The sequence below is a fragment of the Prunus mume genome, linkage group LG1, assembly GCF_029339155.1.
Source record: "Prunus mume cultivar Tortuosa linkage group LG1, ASM2933915v1, whole genome shotgun sequence".
NCBI classification, from domain to species: domain Eukaryota; kingdom Viridiplantae; phylum Streptophyta; class Magnoliopsida; order Rosales; family Rosaceae; genus Prunus; species Prunus mume.
The window spans coordinates 18,718,410-18,736,757 of record NC_142698.1 but is presented as its reverse complement, the minus strand read 5'-3'; the positions used below and the strand labels follow the sequence as shown (position 1 = coordinate 18,736,757).

Below are 18,348 nucleotides of genomic sequence, written 5' to 3'. Positions count from 1 at the left end.
TGGTTTTCCTTGCTGCCATGGCTGTGTCTGCCCTTTTAGCAACCTCACGTACTCTTCCTATCTCTCTCACTGCTAGTTTTTCCAAATGATTCTAGCACCTAACTTTTTTTTTTTCCAACTTGGTCGCTTGAAATTCATCATGTTTTTGCAAAACTTCATGTGAAGTTGGGAAAAGAGTTGCATTGCAGATCTATTTTATTTTCCTTATATAATTGCATCACAATGAACAGCAACTAGTTGCTAACAGATGATCACTCGCAGCCGATTGACCCTTTTTGCTATGGACTCTGCTCAAACACATTTAGAGATGCAGATTGTTTTGCATTATGCAAAGCCAAACAATTCAAAGACGGGAATTGCATGGTACAAACCCAGCAACTACAATGTTGTTGCAGCCGCTAGAAAAAGACAGACACAGAGACAAGATTAAATTGATTATTCGAGAAAATAAAACTATGGCCACACATGAATCATGATCTTCCTTGTACTTTTTAAATGAGGTTTTATTTCTTCAAATATGTAATGAAATCTCCATTTCTTTGCAATGAAAACCATTTCTCATACTTACTCGTGATGATGACGATGCTTGCTTTATTTCACTTTCAATAATCTTAAATACAAATCTTAGTGGCGCATTATCGTTATAGGGAGCACCACTTTCCACGTTACAGCTTTGCTCACTTTGAATTTCTCTTTCACCCATTTTATGCAAACTTCTCTAACAGATTCCAGACCAACCGCAATAACCTCTCCAAACAATACAAAAAATAAGAGGGTCTTCTCAAACTCGTGTCATGTAGTCATATGGTGGGCCCCACATAGCATTGTGTGAAGGCAAATTATATTATATTAATAAACACAAACATGAGACAATCAAGCAGCACATATAAATGTTGGGTTCCTCCAAATTTGTGCTCTCTTTTCAGTCTCAGTTACGTGACAAATTCTCACCCTCAGCATCTCCTCCACTCCTGATACCTCTTCTCTCTCTCTCCATTATATGCTTCAAAGCTAGTTTCATTTCACTCTCTCTTTCTTTACACAGACCACTACTGCTTAAGAGAGAGAGAGAGAGAGAGAGAGAGAGAGAGAGGGAGAGGGAGAGAGATAGGAGAGAGTGCTCAATTTAAGTTGTTGATTCTTAGAAGCTTCAATCTATGGCTTCTTGGGTTCTTTTACCGGTAGCTCCAGTAACCGGTCGCTGTCTAGTAGCTCCTGTGAGAACTCAGAGGTCCTCCTCCATCTGCGTTCGGTCTTCTCTGGACGCAAATGTTTCTGACATGAGTGTAAATGGTAAAGTTCCCATCTTTTTTAGCTTCAATTTGACAATTATCTCTCTTTTTATTGTTATTCTATCTCTTTTGATTTCTGGGTATTCTTACTTTTCGTGAATTATAATGAATTTGAGGAAACTGGTGCTGAGCGCACTATTAAGTTAGTATTCTGAGATGAATGTTTACTCTGCCAGCTCCAAAAGGGTTGTTTCCACCTGAACCTGAGCACTACCGAGGTCCCAAGCTGAAAGTGGCTATAATTGGAGCTGGGCTTGCAGGCATGTCAACAGCAGTTGAGCTTTTGGATCAAGGCCACGAGGTTCGTCCAATTTATTTTCTAGTCCTCCGGCTGCTCACAATTATGTCTGAATTGTATGTTTCTTTCAGTTTAGTTTTTTACTTCAGTATATGTTAAAGTTTTAAAATTGGAAACTTTGGCTGAAACGTTTCAGTGGCTCACTTAAGATTTTCCGCTAGGTTGTTTCTTTCTAGGAAATTCGTTACATGTGTTCTTTGTAAATTCTGCAGGTGGATATATATGAGTCAAGGCCTTTCATTGGTGGAAAAGTGGGCTCCTTTGTTGATAAGCGTGGAAACCACATTGAAATGGGACTCCATGTTTTCTTTGGTTGCTACAGTAATCTTTTCCGATTAATGAAAAAGGTGAACAAATATTGCTTGGTTGAACTGCTATGACATTTGGGTGATCCTGATATTCTGGGAAAAGTCCTTATAAACAACTTTATTATTCTTTTTTTATTCTTGGATCTCCACTTAAACAGGTGGGTGCAGACGAAAATCTACTTGTCAAGGATCATACTCACACTTTTGTAAACAAAGGGGGTAACATTGGTGGTATGTCTTGGTGCTTGATCTTATTTGCTCATAAATCTTTCTTCTTCTAGCCATGCTCTATCTTGTATGTCACAATTTTCATTTATGAATTATTCATAAACAATGTACCTTATCTGTTACTTAATCTTCCATCGCAGAGCTTGATTTTCGGTTCCCAATTGGAGCACCAATACATGGGATTCTTGCATTTTTGTCTACAAATCAGATTAAGGTAGGTTTCCCCATTGCCACTGCTACTGGGTTTACTGCAAGCATTGTCATGTCTCATTACTTTGGATACCAGTATAAAGAATGAAGCATTGCTTTGGCCTTGAACCAGGAAAACAGTAAAAGAAAAATATTCATATGTCTTTTTCCCTGTTATCATTTAGAGTTCCTCTTGGAAGTGAACTGAATTGTAATGGAGCTTATTGCTCAATTAGATTTCTGTTAATGGTTTCCTGTATACTATTGTTCAAGTGCAGACTTATGATAAAGCAAGGAATGCAGTGGCTCTTGCGTTAAGTCCAGTTGTAAAGGCTCTGGTTGATCCAGATGGAGCATTGAGGGATGTACGGAATTTGGATAGTGTAAGAATCAAAGCTATCGTTATCGTTTATTTTGGTCTCCATTCATATTGTGTACCTGTGAAAGTTGTCTGGGAATGTTCTGCAGTTCATTTTCTCCATGTTCATAATTCAATTTTAAATGGTTATTATTTTTCACACAGTTGTTGTAACTTTTTAAAATCTTACTTGTTAATTACAGATAAGCTTCTCTGATTGGTTCTTGTCCAAAGGTGGCACACGAATGAGTATCCAGAGGATGTGGGATCCTGTTGCATATGCACTTGGGTTTATTGACTGTGATAATATTAGTGCTCGTTGTATGCTCACTATATTCACGTTGTTTGCCACTAAGACTGAGGCTTCCCTGCTACGCATGCTCAAGGGTTCTCCAGATGTTTACTTAAGTGGCCCCATCAGAAAGTATATTATTGACAAGGGGGGCAGGTAAATATGAGCTTTGCATGGCAATGATGAGATCATGATTTATGTTTGTTCTTATATTTCTCATATATAAGTTGATTTCTTAGCACTTGGAATCTCTTTTTCTGTTGTAACAGGTTTCATCTTAGGTGGGGATGTAGAGAGATACTGTATGATCAATCTGCTGATGGAGAAACATATGTCGCAGGAATTGCCATGTCCAAGGTAATGCACTCATCATGTTGCTTCTTTTATTGTGTTGAATTTAGATGCTTCTGGTGGAAATTGGGCTTCCTTAGTGTAAATACCTAATGTTTTGTTTTTATTGTAGGCTACTAATAAGAAAATTGTGAAAGCTGACGCTTATGTTGCAGGTTTGTGGTTTACTTTTGCTGCTTTTTTTCCTTCCTAATTTGAAATACTATTTCCGATTTCGGTTGATTAAGTTTTTCTCTCAAACTATTTCGTTTGTTAACAGCGTGTGATGTGCCCGGAATCAAGAGACTGCTTCCGCCTCGGTGGAGGGAATGGGATTTTTTCAATAATATTTATGAGCTAGTTGGAGTTCCTGTTGTCACTGTGCAACTTAGATATGACGGTTGGGTTACAGAGTTACAAGATCTAGAACGATCAAGGTGATGCTCCCTTACATACTGAAGTACTTGTCATGTGAAAAGGGGTTGCTTTTGTATGAAGGACCTTGTAGAAATTGGTTTTTGTTCACTTCTTCAAGACTAATGGACAAGGATACTTGTGTTTGATAGGCAATTGAAGCAAGCTTTGGGATTAGATAATCTTCTTTATACTCCCGATGCAGATTTCTCTTGCTTTGCGGACCTAGCACTTACTTCCCCGGAAGATTACTACATTGAGGGACAAGGTTCACTCCTCCAGTAAGGAAAACATGTGAATTATTGTTATCACATTTTTTCAATCTTTAGGTTTTACAAGTAGAGATTACAAATTAAATAACCAGACAACTTATTTTGAAATTTTCAAATAAAACTTTATGAGCTTTCTTGAAAGTTCATTTTGCATCTCAGTGTGTCAAAATCCATTCTAATGTGAGATTATTGATCCTTTGTCCATCTTTGTATTTCAGAAATATTTGCACTTTTACAATTTTGAACTTAGCTCTGATGCTTCTTCGTCTTGCAGATGCGTTTTGACACCAGGTGATCCTTACATGCCTTTACCAAACGAAGAAATTATAGCAAGAGTGACGAAGCAGGTAATTAGCTTATTAAGTGCGCATTTTCATACCTTAAGCAAGTTCGTCTGCAGTTAGAAGAAATCGATAAAAAATCAAATTCTGAACTTTGAAATTTGAAATTCAAGGTTTTGGCTTTATTCCCATCATCCCAAGGTTTAGAAGTCACTTGGTCATCTGTTGTCAAAATTGGGCAATCTCTCTATCGGGAGGCACCTGGCAAAGATCCTTTTAGACCTGATCAGAAGACACCTGTAAAAAATTTCTTCCTTGCCGGCTCATACACAAAACAAGTAAGTTTATGCAACTGATTTTGCTATAGAAGAAGAATGATGAAAGGAAATTGTCAAGTTTGTAAAGTCTAAATGCATGTACCTTTTACAGGACTATATAGACAGCATGGAAGGGGCAACTTTGTCTGGCAGGCAAGCTTCTGCGTATATATGTGATGCTGGGGAAGAGTTGGTGGGATTGCGAAAGAAGCTTGCGGCCCAAGATTCTGGGGAATGCACAAAAGCTGCTAATACTACTGATGAGCTGAGTCTTGTCTAACACATTTTCATTTGTGATTCATTAGTTAGCACTGAGAAAAACCACCTCAAATCAAAATGTCGTCGAGACAGGCGGTGACTTTGACACAAGTGCACTTTATTATCAAATGATTTACAATGGTTTATATCATATAAAAGTATAGAAAGGTTATGAGAAGAATGTAGATTTGGTGATCATGATGAAATGTAATATGCATATTTTGTGCTCTTTGTGAGGAATGAGAGCTCCGGTTTATCATTGAACATTGCAGGGTGGTCTGATTAACACATCCCATCCAATAATATACCTTGGCCTCCTTTGAAAGCTCAAGAGGAAAAACTGAATGAGGCAACTTACCTAGTTTACAGTTACGCTTTGTCTTGCTGATGAGAAAACATTAATAAAGAAATGAACACCGTATTATGTTGATAATTCACATTTCATCTTTAGGCAGCATTTGAGCAAGATAGCAAGTTAAGCAATTGCACTAGTAAATCAGTAGCAACCTGCACAATCCCATGAACAGACAGAAACACAACACAGCAAAAGCAGGCAAATCAAACCCAAAGTAATAATGATACTAATATTGCACCATAAGTGTGACTGCATCAAGAACACAACACAACTTTATTATTCAAACACAAACTACGCTAAATACTAGTAAGTAAGTAGCACTTCATTACAGAGAAAGACCATATTGAACAAGCATCCCCAAAATACTTAATAACACATAAAGCATCGTCTGATTCTTCAAGACTTGAACACAACCAGCAAGTACTGAAATTTCCACAACCCAAGCTGCCATTGATTATTCTCACTTCGACCCATTCTCCAATTCCTGATCAACAGCCTTGTGTGCAGCCTCAAGTTCCTCATCAAAGAACATATCCCACTGGCCCTCCCATTTGATAAAAAACTCAGTATCCTCATAGTACTTGACTCTGTGCGAATCCCCGGCTGGTGTAAACAAGTAATCTCCGACACCCAGATCATACCTCGCTTTCTTCGTCAAATTCCACACGCTCTTCTTCCCCTCCAACACAACCAAGTCGTGCCCAAACGTGTGGTGATGCGCCGGCTCGACGCTCCCGGCCTTGAACCTGACTATCGCCGATGTTGGTGTCTCTCTCAGAATCTTCATCGACCCTCCAGGAATAATATCAATCGGGTTCAGTTTCCGATTCTTCACCAAACAACAGAGAGTACACGAAGCCTCCTCCGAACCCAAAGCTGCTTGCTTTTCTTCTTCAGCTCCAATTTTGGGCATTTCTTTAATCGAATTGTCGAGAAAAGTCTCGATTTCTGGAGGCCAGGGCTTGGAGTCGGAGGCGGGACAGGGGGATTTGAAAGGGGTGTTGAGCCAGGTGTCGAGGATCTCGATGGCGGAGTCCGGTACGGTGGACATGCCGGACACGGCGAGGACGTTGGAGTTGTTGATGGAGCGAGCGTTTTGGGCTTCGGAGGGGTTGAGACACGTGGCGGCGAACACGCCCGGGAACTTGTTGGCGAAGATGGCGACTCCGACGCCGGTGCCGCAGGCGACGAGGCCGCGGGTTTCGACGGCGCCATCAGAGGAGGAGGAGGAGACGCGGCGGCCGACATCGGCGGCGATGGAGTAGTAGGAGGAGGTGCCGAGGTCTTCGACGTCGATGTTGAGAGAGCGGAGGTGGGAGACTAAGGCGTCTTTGAGAGAGCAGCCGAAGGAGTCGGCGCCTGCTACGATTTTGAGTGGGCGTTTGCCGCTCGCTTCCTCGGCCATTGTTTCGCTACGCTGAAGAAGATGCTCTGTCAGTCAATCGCTTGCGTTTCAGAGAGAGTGATGATAATCAGTGAGAATAATAAGAAGATGAATCTGGACCAACCGAGAAACCGAGTCTTCCTCATTCTCACTGTTTGTCTTACTTTCCACGTGTCACGTTTAGATGCGTTTAATTATGCGTTTTCAATTTAACCTGGGCCCATACATCTTGGGTTCACTGGGCTCGGTGTTTTGGTCGTCAACACAATAGGCTCAATTTCTCCAAACCCAAAATTGTTTTAACGGTTATGGTTTTAGCCCGCCAAATCCGACCCGAACCGACCCTTGCACTTCTCTCTCTCTCCAACTGTATTTAACAGACTTGGCGAAATCTATACCCGCCAAAACAATGGCGGGAGGATTGTGTTACAGTTGCACTGCAAGTGTACGACTTCCTATGCTCTTGCAGTCCAAGGTAACGTAGAATTCAATTATCAATTTTGCTTGAATTCCTGAGCGTTGGTGTATCTCTGGCCCATTTATGACCGTTCATTTGCCAGACATTCCGTGGCACCCGATGCTCCTCAGCCGCACCGGATAACAACAGAAATAACAACAATCACAAGAGAGACACCCCACAGGTTTTGAAAATCGCTGTGAGCGGCGTCACTGAGCTTCTCAGGCTTCTCTCTTCCTTCAGCAAAACAACCAGGTATTTTTCCCATTCTACCCCTCGCTTCATTTCCCGTTTGGTTTCCTCAGAAAATGTACAAGGAGAAAAATTAAAAATTAAGGGACCTTTTGATAACTATTTCAATTTTAGTTTTTAGTTTTCATTTTTCTTTTTTCTTTTTTCTTTTTTTTTTTTTTGCTAGAATATAGAGGAAAAAGTTAAAAGAGTGAGAATGAGAGTGAAGATGGGATTGAGAGGGAAGATGAGAGAGGAGGAAGGAGTACCAAAAGTGAAAACAAAAACTAAAAACTGAAATCTATTTGATATTGTTTTCACTTGCAAGTTTTTGTTTTCTCTTTTGTTACTCTCCCTCCCATTCTCCCCTCTCATTCTCTCTCAATCTCATCTTCACTCCGATTCTCACTCTCATTTTCCTCTATATACTCTAGCACAAAAAATGAAAAATGAAAACTAAAAACTAAAATTGAAAAGGTTATAAAATGGGCTCTAAAACTTTGAATTTGAATTTGAATTCTTGAGCTTTCTGTTATTTAATTTGATAAATACATTGCAGACTGAATGGAGTGAGTGATAAAGGGAGAGATGAGTTTTCAGTTTCGGGCATTGATGAAGTTTTAATGATTCTCAAATCTGATTACGAGAATGCGTATTTTGTTACAGGTACCTTACTCTTTGAGAGACACCTTCCTGTGTTATTTCTCTCTTCTACTCTATGTAGTAAACTTACTTTCCATTGCAAATAGGGATTTTCACTTCTGCAATCTACGCTGAAGATTGTATCTTTGAAGATCCAACTATCAGATTTCGAGGTGAGAAAATGTCTATTAATAGCATATTTTCGGCATAACCTATCGAAAACATTGAAGCAGTGTGTCAGTTTTGCCTTTTGTAATCCAAGTTCCAAAAGAAAAGAGAGAACTTGTAATCTGTCCACACTAAATCCGAAGGCAACCATTGTCCCATTAAATCTTACTAAACTGTTCAGTTTTCCTTCAATTAATGTTACCGAACTGTGTAACTGCATTTTGTTTCACTGGTACTATCTACTGTAATGAACACACACATACGCATGTAAAAAGATGTTTGCTTGTCTGATAGATTCTGATCACATGATCAAGTTTGCCCCACTCACTTCTCTCTTTGTCCCTTCCCTGGTTGTAAAAATTTAGGACAGTGTGTGCAATAATTCCTTGTGTGCTAATTTATGTGAGAATTATGAAGCCTCTAATTTGCATGGTCTTTGGCTGTTTAGGTAAGGAGTTGTATTCTCGCAACTTGAAATTGCTTGTTCCTTTCTTTGAATCTCCATCAGTTGGATTAGAAAAGATCGAGAAGGTAGTCATTTCTCAGTGGATTGTAGTTGGATTTCAGTACTATAATCTAAGATATATATGATATATCACAGCAACATTTAGCATGTTAACTGATTAATGTGTGCTTCATTTGAAGCCAAGAGCAAACAAATCTGAGTTAATTACATATGAACTCTGTCCGAAATTTATCTTTCTTGGAAGGAGTGGCTTGCGTTTTACCTCACTTAAAAGTTTCTTTGTCATGACTATTTTCTTAGTTGTTTTAACCTCAGTAGGATTTGTAATGACTGATAAGTTCAATTGGATTAGTAACAATTAATAATATGACTCTCTGCAGGGTATCAATACTGAAGCAAGTTTTGTGCTAGCAACATGGAAACTCAGGTTCTAACTTGGTCTACTGTTCTTTAATTTAGAGGGGCACTGATTACTAATCTGAAGCAAGCAAACCACCTATTTCGTGTGGTGCGATAGGTTTGACTGCATTAAAATGTATAGGGGCAGAGAAATGACCTGCCCTTTATTTTCAATGTCAGTTTTGGCCTTTGAAATTGAGACTAGCAACATTTTTCCACCCCTTCTTTGAATTGATTCTCTGTCTGATTGTGTGAGCCTTACTGCAATCCTTTCAACCCCTAGCTGTGGGTTCAGCCTAAAAAATTTCATCTTGTCTGCAGGACCTACCTGAAACTTCCGTGGAGGCCTCTCATTAGCATTGATGGAAGCACGGTCTATGACTTAGATGATAAGTTTAAAGTGAGAACAGAAGCGCTTTTATATGCTGGATAGTGATACTTAACTTATGGTGTTTTTGCCAGTTATTAATGGGTGCTTGCCACTATTGGTTTAACAGATTGTAAGGCATGCTGAGAGTTGGAATGTCTCTGCAATTGAGGCAATTGGCCAGCTGTTCACGCCTAGTTATGGAAGGTCCAATGACTGAATATCGCAAGTCTTAGAAATCTGAAGGAGCTTCAGGTTCATTTTACATTGGTTAGTGTTTCCTTCCATTGCTAAAATTAGACCTTACTTTTAGCATATTGTTTTCGGTATTTCTGTGACTTGTGTACCATTACCCTTTGTCCTTTGTGTATATATATTTTAGGACATTTCCTATTGAGAAGGGCGATAATATACTAAACTCACACACACAACACAGATGCTAAGACTCGAACCCATGACCTTGCCTGGGGGAGCAATTACTCCAAACTACTATACTAGTTGGTCTTTTGCTTTGTGCTGTGTATATGGCTTTGAAGTTTACAGTTGCATTTTATTTACGTTAGCCAAAATTCTGTCTAATTCTGTGAAGACCTTCCAATGCCAATGTGTACTGGATGTTATATGTTGTATTCCATTTTTGGCGCTTTCTGTCGGTTGGTGTTGTCAATCAGGCCAGACAATGTGCTCTGAAAAGCCGTGGCAGGCTTTTTACCCGCCAACTTTGTGCCTCTAGCTACTGCAGACAGTCTGCAGAGTCAAAGCACTATGAATAAGATCGTAACAGTTACCATTGCCAAGTAATGTTACCAAGGAGATATGAATATTTTTTAGCGGTTCAGATTATTACAACGGGGGAGAAGTAGAGGCATACGTTTGCAATGATGATAGGGAACATAGCCATCAAGCAAGCCTAGACATAAACTATAGGGACAGTAAAGTGGTAATGAGAGCTCCTCATGTTCTTGCGCAGAAAGTCCAGTCTTTTTGAGTAAAGGGCATTAAAAAAAGGCTACTAGACGTTTCAAAATATGTTAGAGAATCCAAAGTTAGAACTTGTAACAGTGTGTCTGCGGTTATGGTTGTGATAGTTCTGTAATGCTTTGATTTTGGCTTCTTAATCTATCTTCTTCTTTTTTATTATTTATTAATTAGGATGAGTTGATAGACTTCAAAATTTGAAAATTATAGTAAGAGTGCAATGGCTCAGCTGTAGCAGAAGTTATATCAAGCACTTCTTGCATATATATATATATTAATTAATACACAAGGAAAATCACAAGAAATTTAATTTACAACACTAAGGAATTATTTCCAATCTCAAACGTTTCCTCAGACTGGAATTAATAGATAAAAGGTCAGTTCATAATTCACATTGCTTTGTCAGTCCCTCTTCCAAGCATACAGCAACAGAGAAAACCCCCCATTACTACCATATGATCTAGTAGATGAAGAACATGAACTTCTCCCCCCATCACTACTCTCCTCTGCCCATTGCAACACACTTGAGCATGACGGCGACGGGGACAACGAAGTCATCGACGGCATTGATGCCGAAGCAGCCGATGTCGACAAGCTCTTCCTCATCAACCTCTTCTCAGGACCTACCATTTCTGGCCACACCCCACCATCACCCACTTGAAAAACAAATACACCATGACCATTCCCATTAGCACCGTTATGATTATTAACCCAGTTGAACACGTCCCAGTAAAATTCAAATTCAACTCCACCAACAAAAATTCTCTCATTGCCTCTGAATTTCCAAGCCAACCTTTTGACAATCAGGCTTATCACTCCATCTACTTTTACTTTAAGCGTACCCTCGCTACACTCTATTCCAATTTCATGTTTGGACCCCAAGAACTGAGCTCTGGATATGTAATTCCTGCGCCCAAACACATGTTCCCGCCTTGACAACAGGGCAGGTTGGCTGAGTTTGTGAGTCACAACTACCCCTGACCGCCGACTGAACTCGTCCAAAAGATCCCCAAGAAAGAATTCAAGTTTGGCATTGCAAGAAATGGCGATGTAGAAGCAAGACTCTGGCTCAGCCGAGTTGTGAATGAAGTCAGCCCGGGTGAAGTCCCAGTAAAGCTTGATTCTTTGGCAATGGTTGTGGGTTAGAGAGATGGATTTGGAGCCTGGTTTGGTTCTGAAGAATGAGAAAGTTGATGGGTTGAGGGAGATGGTGATGGAAAAAGAGTCTGAGGCATGAATGGTTAGAGAGTGAGAGAAGGGGCTTTTGGACCAAGTGAGAGTGAGATATGTGGGTGAGTTGCAAAGCTGAGTTTGATATATGCAGGTTATAAGGTTTTGGGGCACTTGAGAGCTGCTTGAGAGTGTGTTGGGCTGGCTGAAACATGCTGGGATCATGGTGTCCAACATTGCTGCTTGTTACTCAAACCATATGCAGTTGAAGAATTGTGGGAGGTTTCAAGTTGATGAGAGAGAGAGACAGAAGTATGAATGGAGTGTTTGGAAGTTTGATTATATATTCATTTGGCTTTGTATTGATGGGTAGTTTTGTATTTGAGAGGTTGTGGAAGATTTAGAGAGAGAGTTTTGGAGGCGTAAAGGCTTTGTCTTTGGGTGGGTGTTGATGGGTAGTTTGGGATTTGAGGGTCTGCTATAGTAGTTTAAGAAGAGCTTTTGGCTTGGGGCTGTGGCAAAAGAATGTGCTTGTGCTTTGAATCTTGAATGATGAAAGTTACAAGGCTCCCATCATCACAATCATCAGCACCAGTAGCTAAGCCTTGCACGTACAGTTCATTCATGTTATATTCTCCATAATTTGCGCCTTTGACAGAGTTTTATATATATATATATATATATATATCTCTCTCTCGTGGTCATGGGAATGGGAGTGAGCTGGGTTGCACTGGGGGCTTATGGGTCACGGTTGCAGGTGACTTTGGTTTTATTTTAATTTTACTTTTAGAGGGCAAGTGAGTCCTTTTATATAATAATTTGTTTTTCCTCTTGCCATCTCAAAAGGAGTTCAGAAGATGGGGCCTTGGGAAAAGGAGAAAGAGTCCCCAACCACTTTTGTATGGTAGCTTCAGTTTCATTCATCCATCAACTTCTGGGGAGGAGGGAGAATAGATGACGACAAACCAACTGCAACATGCCTAGTAGATAGTAGACACCAAACTTCTGCCATTATATTACACACAAAAATCATAAATTTTCATTTTCATTAGTTTTTTTCTTTCTTCTTTTGCTTTGACTTTCAACATCTGATGATCTTATTTTTCCATTGCCGATGAGTGTGTTTAAAATTGGCCAAACGAGGATGAAACAAGTTTCTCTACCTAGTGGCTTCCATCTAGCTAGTAGCGTGGTGCAGTTTCTGAGGCAGATTTTAGAGGGCAGGTCTCTTGGGTTGCATGCTGTTTGTTTGGCACATTTCCAGCATAATCCCGAACTCCCAGCCAAGGATCATTCTTCTTTTTTGGGTTGAGCATGGATTGGATTTCGTCCTCTTTTCCAATATCTAGTTTACCTACAATTAACCTACCTACCTCCGTCAAAACCAGAAATTAAGACCTCCCATGTGTCATTTGTACTTTTGTTTTTATACCTCTCTAGATAAATAATTATCTAAAAACAAAGGTTATAGTTCTGCTAACTATTTTGACTTTTCCATTCATCCTCTTCTTTCTGAAGACTAATGGAAAAGGACACTCTTCTTTTGAAAGACTAATTGAAAAGAACAAAAATACTCTCTAAGAACGAGAAAAACTTGGCTATTCTGGTTGTATGTACTGGATGTGTATACATATCTTTCACGTGCATCCGGTGCATACATACAACCATTTCAGCTAATTTTTTATCTTTAACATATGTGACTTTACCTTGTACATTGCCAGCAAAATAGCATTTTGTACTCTGCATTATGACATAAAATAAAACCAAGTGATGACAATTCATGTGAATACGGATCTATAGGTAAAGTCTTTAAAGACTTTAACCTAAAGTTTACTACAATACAATAATTTGTAGATCATTCTTTTGCAGGATAACATGAAAGGGATTAGGGCCCAAACCAAACCAACAACAACAATTTGCAGACTTTTTCCAGAAATTCCAAATTAAGAGTGCTGCATATATATTACCACCTCTAAATAGATCGAACAAACAAATATTATGAAATTGCAAAAACCAGTAAACACGTGTGGCTGTGGATATATTATTGCAAGCACAAATCATCTACAATCTGGATTGGTATTTGGTAGGTATGGCAAAACAACATACAAACATCATATGAATTAATCTCTCTAGTTGGATGTTCGAGATTGTTCATGTTCAGCTGCTTTCCTAAGGAGGCTGCCATGCTCAAGTGCCACGAGAACTGGCGAACCACCAATCCCTCGTGCCACGGCGAGCATGGTCTCCATCAACAGGGACTTAAACTCATGACAATCAATCACACCATTTTTATCCGCATCAAATCTCTCAAATATGGCATCATGCAGAACGTTGATCTCGTCCTTGGGCTGTGACACGTACCCTATGCCCGGCAACAGCTTACCAAACCCTGCACGGAGCTTTTCCCTCGACAAGCCTCCCTTGCCATCCGCATCAAGCGCACCGAAACATTCCTTGCTGCATTTCTCAAACGACGTCGCGTCTTCCACAAATCTGGTAACGGTCAAGTTGTTTAGGGCATGAAGAACAACAGCGCTCTTGCTCATTTTGAAACAAGAAAATTGCAGATCGGAGAAACACAGCTATAATAATGACCAACTCTCAATCTATTTGATAAATAAAAAAATTATTCTCTGCGTTTTTGTTTAAAGTTTGGTATATAACTCGTCACCCCTTTTTTTTTTATTTAAAAAATCTGCTTTTATATTATGGAAGACGGTGGTTGGCCCTTAATTTTGGGGGGTGGTGCGGTTGATGTGCCTTTATTTTAGAGGTTTGGGTCACACTCAATTGATATCCCATTAAAGCCCAATGAAGTTCCACCATTACAGTTGCCCAGTTGCGTGGCTTCCTGTTATTGGTAGATTCGTCCATTTCTCTTTTTTTAAATAAATTTTATTTGAATATGTAACATTTTGAAGACGTGTTGAATTACATGGGATAAACCAAACAAATATTAAATATTCACACAAATTCAGATTTTATGATTCAGCTAGTTTCAAATGTCGTAAGGGATTAATTTTATTTTTTTAATGTAAGCGATGGTCTAATTATATAGGGAGGGGGATTTCTCAAACACACTATTAAGAGCATCTCCAAGAGAGTCTCTAAATTTTAGCCAAATTTTAGTTAAAATAACTGAAAAGCCATTATAACAAACTACTCAAAATTAATCCCTCAAATAAGATAGATACAAAACTGAATGAGAATGGAAGTGGATCGATTTTAGACATACGATTTTGGGGCTCAAATTTATTAGTAGGCCCAAACGAATTCAATCTCAAAGTAAGCTTAACCCAAGCCAAAATGTTTTGGGCTAAACAATTTGGTAAGGCCTAGCTTCATTTCTAAATAGGTTTAGGCCCAAACTTGAGCCCTTGACTTATGTTGACCAATATTGGTTTGCTAAGCTTAGCCAAGGAACCCAAAACCAAAAACAAAAAACAAAAAATTACCGGATATTGACAATGATGAAGAACATAGGATCCCTACTTGTGCTCCCTAACCTCCAAACATCACACATGCCCAATAAGCGCGCACCAAACCAAATCAAATTATCCATACCAAATTAGAACATGGCTCAGAAAAATTATAATGCATTTTTCAACTTAATATCTGTATTTAAAATTAAAAAAAAGACTTATAATTAATATTAGATTCCACGTGGGGCTACAACAACCCTGCCCCACCCATGCAACCTTCTTTCGTTAAATCTAATGGCTGTTAATAGTGCAGCAGATCCGTGGGCGCTTTGATTGAATTTTATTCTAACTGACTTTGTATGCATGATTTTGAATAAGAGGGAGTCGTTTCGTTATATTATCAGCAATGTTGTCACTAGAAGAATAAGAGAATTGTTAAACCAATATTAAGGTTAATTATATACCACTGATTTTTATTAATCACGGAAAAATAAATAAAGTGTTTTTTTAAATAAATAAAAAAGGGTTGGAGGCTGAAGCGATAACCGATAGGTCATCTACATATGCATATATTAATCTATCTATATATATATAAAGCAAAAGACAAAGAATGGTGAAACATTCAAAATACCAAAAAATATTCTTCGTTGATGCAAACATTAAGAATTGAAATTATTAATTAAATAAGGATAATATGGTAAATTTATATTTTTTTCATATTAAAAAAAATTAAATTTAAAAAAAAATCAGATAATAGATCATATTTTGATGGAACACAACTATTCATTATCTTTTTAAATTCTAAAATAAATTAAAATATTTTTTTAAAAAGAACCTCTCGCAGACGTAAAAGCGCTTGCTAAGAGGCTAGTAGTTCGTAGTGTAAGGAGATACATTACAGTTTAAAAATAAATAAAATAATTGATCTAGAGACATATTACAATTAGTGACCAAGGAATCGATTTTTCTTAAATTAGGAATCCCATTACCACAAAAAATGGGTCAAAGCTAACCAATGCACATGTTCGATAGTTTGGCTTAAACTCATGTATTAAATTGAAGCAAGAAAGTGGACTGGTTTGTATTTTGCGTTACCCTAAATTTTCGAATCTGTTTGTTCTAATTTATTTTTAATATTTTTAAGCTAAAAGCTTGTGGCTTGTTTGTTTTGCCGAAGGTCCAGATGAAGAATAAAAAATGACTTAGAAATGGAAAGCGTAATTAAAAACTGGGAGCATGTATCCCAAAGTAGTTTTGGAGTCGCCGTTCGTATATTATTGACTGTTATGTGTACGGCATTCATGGATTCAACATCAACTAGTCAAACTACGAATATTGAAATTCCTCATGTTGAATATATATACAATGTTATTCTTTTTAATCATTAATATAACAGAAAAGTCATCATGCACAAAGCATCACGTCGTTAAAAGAATCTTATTACGTGAAGGCTTTGTTTATAGACTTAATTATGTGTTACTATCGCTTTGTCTGTTTTACTCTGTTTTTACACTCGAATTCTTTACTCTGTTTTTATACTAGTAATACATAATTAACTCCGTTTTTATGTTATTATATGTGTTACTATCCTTAATAACGCTTGAATTAGATATCTGCTCAGTCCTTGGATACCCTTAATAACGCTTTAAATTAATTACAGAGAGTTATAAGACTCCCTGATCTGAGACAGATAAACCTGCAAGTAGTTTTATATGTATAATTAATTTTTCCATTGCTTTACATTGCATGTGATTTGATCTTACCTCTTAGGGACCTAACAACATCTCCAGGAGAGAGTATCCAAATTGTAGTCACATTTTAGCTAAAATAACTAGAAAGTCATTATACCAAACTACTTAAAAAGTGTTTTCCTCCAACAATATTCTCTATTTTGGCAATCTGTAATAATTTTAAAGGTTTTTTAGGTTTTAGACATAAAACAAATTTCACTTTTGGAAAAAGCCAAAGCTTTTTCAAAAAAGACAAAAAAATCACTCAACTTTCAAATCAAAGACATGCAAATGTATTGGATTCCTTAAGAAATCTAAAAATAAATAAGGGCATTTTTGTCCATTTTTGCTTCTTTTAAAAATTTTATCTCTCCTTTTGTTTTTTTTCAAAATGTCCCTATATTTTATTATTTCTCTCTCCTCCTCTCTAAGGCCTAGTTTGGGATTCACACTTTTACAAAAGTTGCTTCTACTTTAAAAATAATTAGTAGAGAGTAAAGCACTCCATGTTTAGTAAATACTATTTTTAAAGTGCTGTTAGTACAAAAAGCAGTGTTAAAACCGTTTGGTAAATTTTAATATAAAATTGTTGTAACTGTGAATAATGACTAAAATAGACATAATGTTAAAAGTGTTATGCACTAATCATGTGGTGGTAGTGGTAGTGATAATGATGGAGTGGAGTTGATGGTGGAGATGAAGGCGAAGTTGATGGTTGTGGTGGTGGGGATGGCAGTTGTGTAGGTGGTGGTGGTGGTGGCGGCGGCGGCGGTGGTGGTGAATGAGGAGGAGGTGATGTTGGAGGTGGTGGTGGCAGAGGATGAGGAGGAGTAGGATGTGGTGGTTATGGTGGTGGCGGTGGTTGTGGAGGTAGTAAATGTGGTGGTGCAAGTGATGGAGTTGGATGTAAAAGTGGAGGTGGTGTCATTTTTTTAAAATAAATGATGATATTTTGAGAATTAAAAAAATTCATTAAAGGTTCATCTCTGCTTCTTTTGAAAGCAGCTTTGAAAAGTAACCAGAGTCGCTTTTAAAAGTCAAAAGGCCACTGCTTTTAAAATAATAGGGATATTTTAATTTTACTAAACATTTTAAACCGCTTAACTTTAAAGTTAAGCAGGTTTTTGGCCAAAAAAAGCAATCCCAAACGGGGCCTAAGTAATAGGCGAGAGAGAATTGTGAGCCTAGTAAGAGAAAAAGAATGCTCCAAAATAGAGAGTCAGGTAGCAAGTTTGCTAGAGCTACGTTTTCCCTCATTTTACCGAAAATAACTAAGGAGTAGAGTATAACGACTCTATAAGCAGACAACATTTAGCTGAATTATAGAGATGTGAAGGAACGAAATAAAGATAGTGATAGAATCGTACACGGTTGTGCATAGAGACTGTACCCTCACTCCCAGGCTAACCACGTTGCCCACTCTTTTCCTTGGTTCAATCATGTTGGCTCTTTAGGAACACATGATCATCAAGATATTGTGTCTAGAGATCCAGGATCTTGAATTATATATTTTCTCCCGTTCCAGTTAAGCACAAAAACCAAACTACTTAGGTAATACCTAGCCTTCGGATTATGACACATTATTTGTATATGTGTAAGGATGTGTGTGATTGTGAATCGTTGATACATGTGACGTACGCTTATGGAAGCAACTAAGGCTGGTATATGTCTATAATATAGTTACCAACACTGTCCAATTGTTTTTCATGCATGGAAAGATTTAGAGGTTGACTAAACATAAA

At 38.2% G+C, this 18,348-nt stretch overlaps 5 protein-coding genes across 9 annotated transcripts; 2 read left to right on the top strand and 3 right to left on the bottom strand.

The window, feature by feature from the left end:
- The first annotated feature begins 873 nt into the window (after positions 1–873).
- ZDS (zeta-carotene desaturase) lies at positions 874–5,101 on the top strand. The gene is made up of 14 exons (XM_008219979.3): positions 874–1,293; positions 1,469–1,593; positions 1,803–1,937; positions 2,057–2,129; positions 2,267–2,340; positions 2,594–2,698; positions 2,877–3,121; positions 3,235–3,322; positions 3,429–3,471; positions 3,576–3,732; positions 3,862–3,990; positions 4,256–4,328; positions 4,436–4,600; positions 4,692–5,101. Exons 1-14 carry the CDS (start codon positions 1,158–1,160, stop codon positions 4,857–4,859), a joined length of 1,716 nt encoding a protein of 571 aa, XP_008218201.1. The 5' UTR covers positions 874–1,157; the 3' UTR covers positions 4,860–5,101.
- Positions 5,102–5,395: 294 nt separating this feature from the next.
- On the bottom strand, positions 5,396–6,697 carry DRT102 (DNA-damage-repair/toleration protein DRT102). Its single transcript, XM_008219978.3, has one exon. It carries the CDS (start codon positions 6,595–6,597, stop codon positions 5,653–5,655), a length of 945 nt encoding a protein of 314 aa, XP_008218200.1. The 5' UTR covers positions 6,598–6,697; the 3' UTR covers positions 5,396–5,652.
- A 56-nt stretch (positions 6,698–6,753) lies between these two features.
- LOC103318607 (adenine phosphoribosyltransferase-like protein, putative (DUF2358)) lies at positions 6,754–14,135 on the top strand. 5 transcript variants are annotated; one of them, XR_016128179.1, is made up of 9 exons: positions 6,754–7,051; positions 7,137–7,288; positions 7,824–7,930; positions 8,014–8,079; positions 8,523–8,605; positions 8,921–8,967; positions 9,261–9,339; positions 9,437–9,576; positions 13,324–14,135. XR_016128179.1 is itself a non-coding variant. In XM_016794978.2 (8 exons), the coding sequence occupies exons 1-8, from the start codon at positions 6,986–6,988 to the stop codon at positions 9,524–9,526; spliced, it is 690 nt and encodes a 229-aa protein (XP_016650464.2). In that variant the 5' UTR covers positions 6,754–6,985; the 3' UTR covers positions 9,527–12,934. The 5 variants fall into 5 exon arrangements, 1 of the variants encoding a protein (XP_016650464.2); XR_016128180.1 differs by lacking the exon at positions 13,324–14,135 and adding an exon at positions 12,301–12,934; XR_001677993.2 differs by lacking the exon at positions 13,324–14,135 and adding an exon at positions 9,689–12,934.
- On the bottom strand, positions 10,526–11,691 carry LOC103318573 (uncharacterized). Its single transcript, XM_008219977.3, has one exon. It carries the CDS (start codon positions 11,689–11,691, stop codon positions 10,687–10,689), a length of 1,005 nt encoding a protein of 334 aa, XP_008218199.1. The 3' UTR covers positions 10,526–10,686.
- Positions 13,459–14,000, bottom strand: LOC103318572 (Calcium-binding EF hand family protein). Its single transcript, XM_008219976.3, has one exon. The coding sequence runs from the start codon at positions 13,998–14,000 to the stop codon at positions 13,584–13,586; it is 417 nt and encodes a 138-aa protein (XP_008218198.1). The 3' UTR covers positions 13,459–13,583.
- Positions 14,136–18,348: the final 4,213 nt, after the last annotated feature.

Excerpts from the sequence above, each read along its gene's own strand:
- LOC103318572 (XM_008219976.3), bottom strand. The coding sequence starts at position 14,000 with ATGAGCAAGAGCGCTGTTGTTCTTCATGCCCTAAACAACTTGACCGTT.
- DRT102 (XM_008219978.3), bottom strand. The coding sequence starts at position 6,597 with ATGGCCGAGGAAGCGAGCGGCAAACGCCCACTCAAAATCGTAGCAGGC.
- LOC103318573 (XM_008219977.3), bottom strand. The coding sequence starts at position 11,691 with ATGTTGGACACCATGATCCCAGCATGTTTCAGCCAGCCCAACACACTC.
- LOC103318607 (XM_016794978.2), top strand. The coding sequence starts at position 6,986 with ATGGCGGGAGGATTGTGTTACAGTTGCACTGCAAGTGTACGACTTCCT. Across the intron at positions 7,289-7,823 it reads TCCTTCAGCAAAACAACCAG|ACTGAATGGAGTGAGTGATA; the intron begins GTATTTTTCCCA and ends AATACATTGCAG. Across the intron at positions 7,931-8,013 it reads GAATGCGTATTTTGTTACAG|GGATTTTCACTTCTGCAATC; the intron begins GTACCTTACTCT and ends CATTGCAAATAG.
- ZDS (XM_008219979.3), top strand. The coding sequence starts at position 1,158 with ATGGCTTCTTGGGTTCTTTTACCGGTAGCTCCAGTAACCGGTCGCTGT. Across the intron at positions 2,699-2,876 it reads ATGTACGGAATTTGGATAGT|ATAAGCTTCTCTGATTGGTT; the intron begins GTAAGAATCAAA and ends TGTTAATTACAG. Across the intron at positions 3,122-3,234 it reads ATTATTGACAAGGGGGGCAG|GTTTCATCTTAGGTGGGGAT; the intron begins GTAAATATGAGC and ends CTGTTGTAACAG.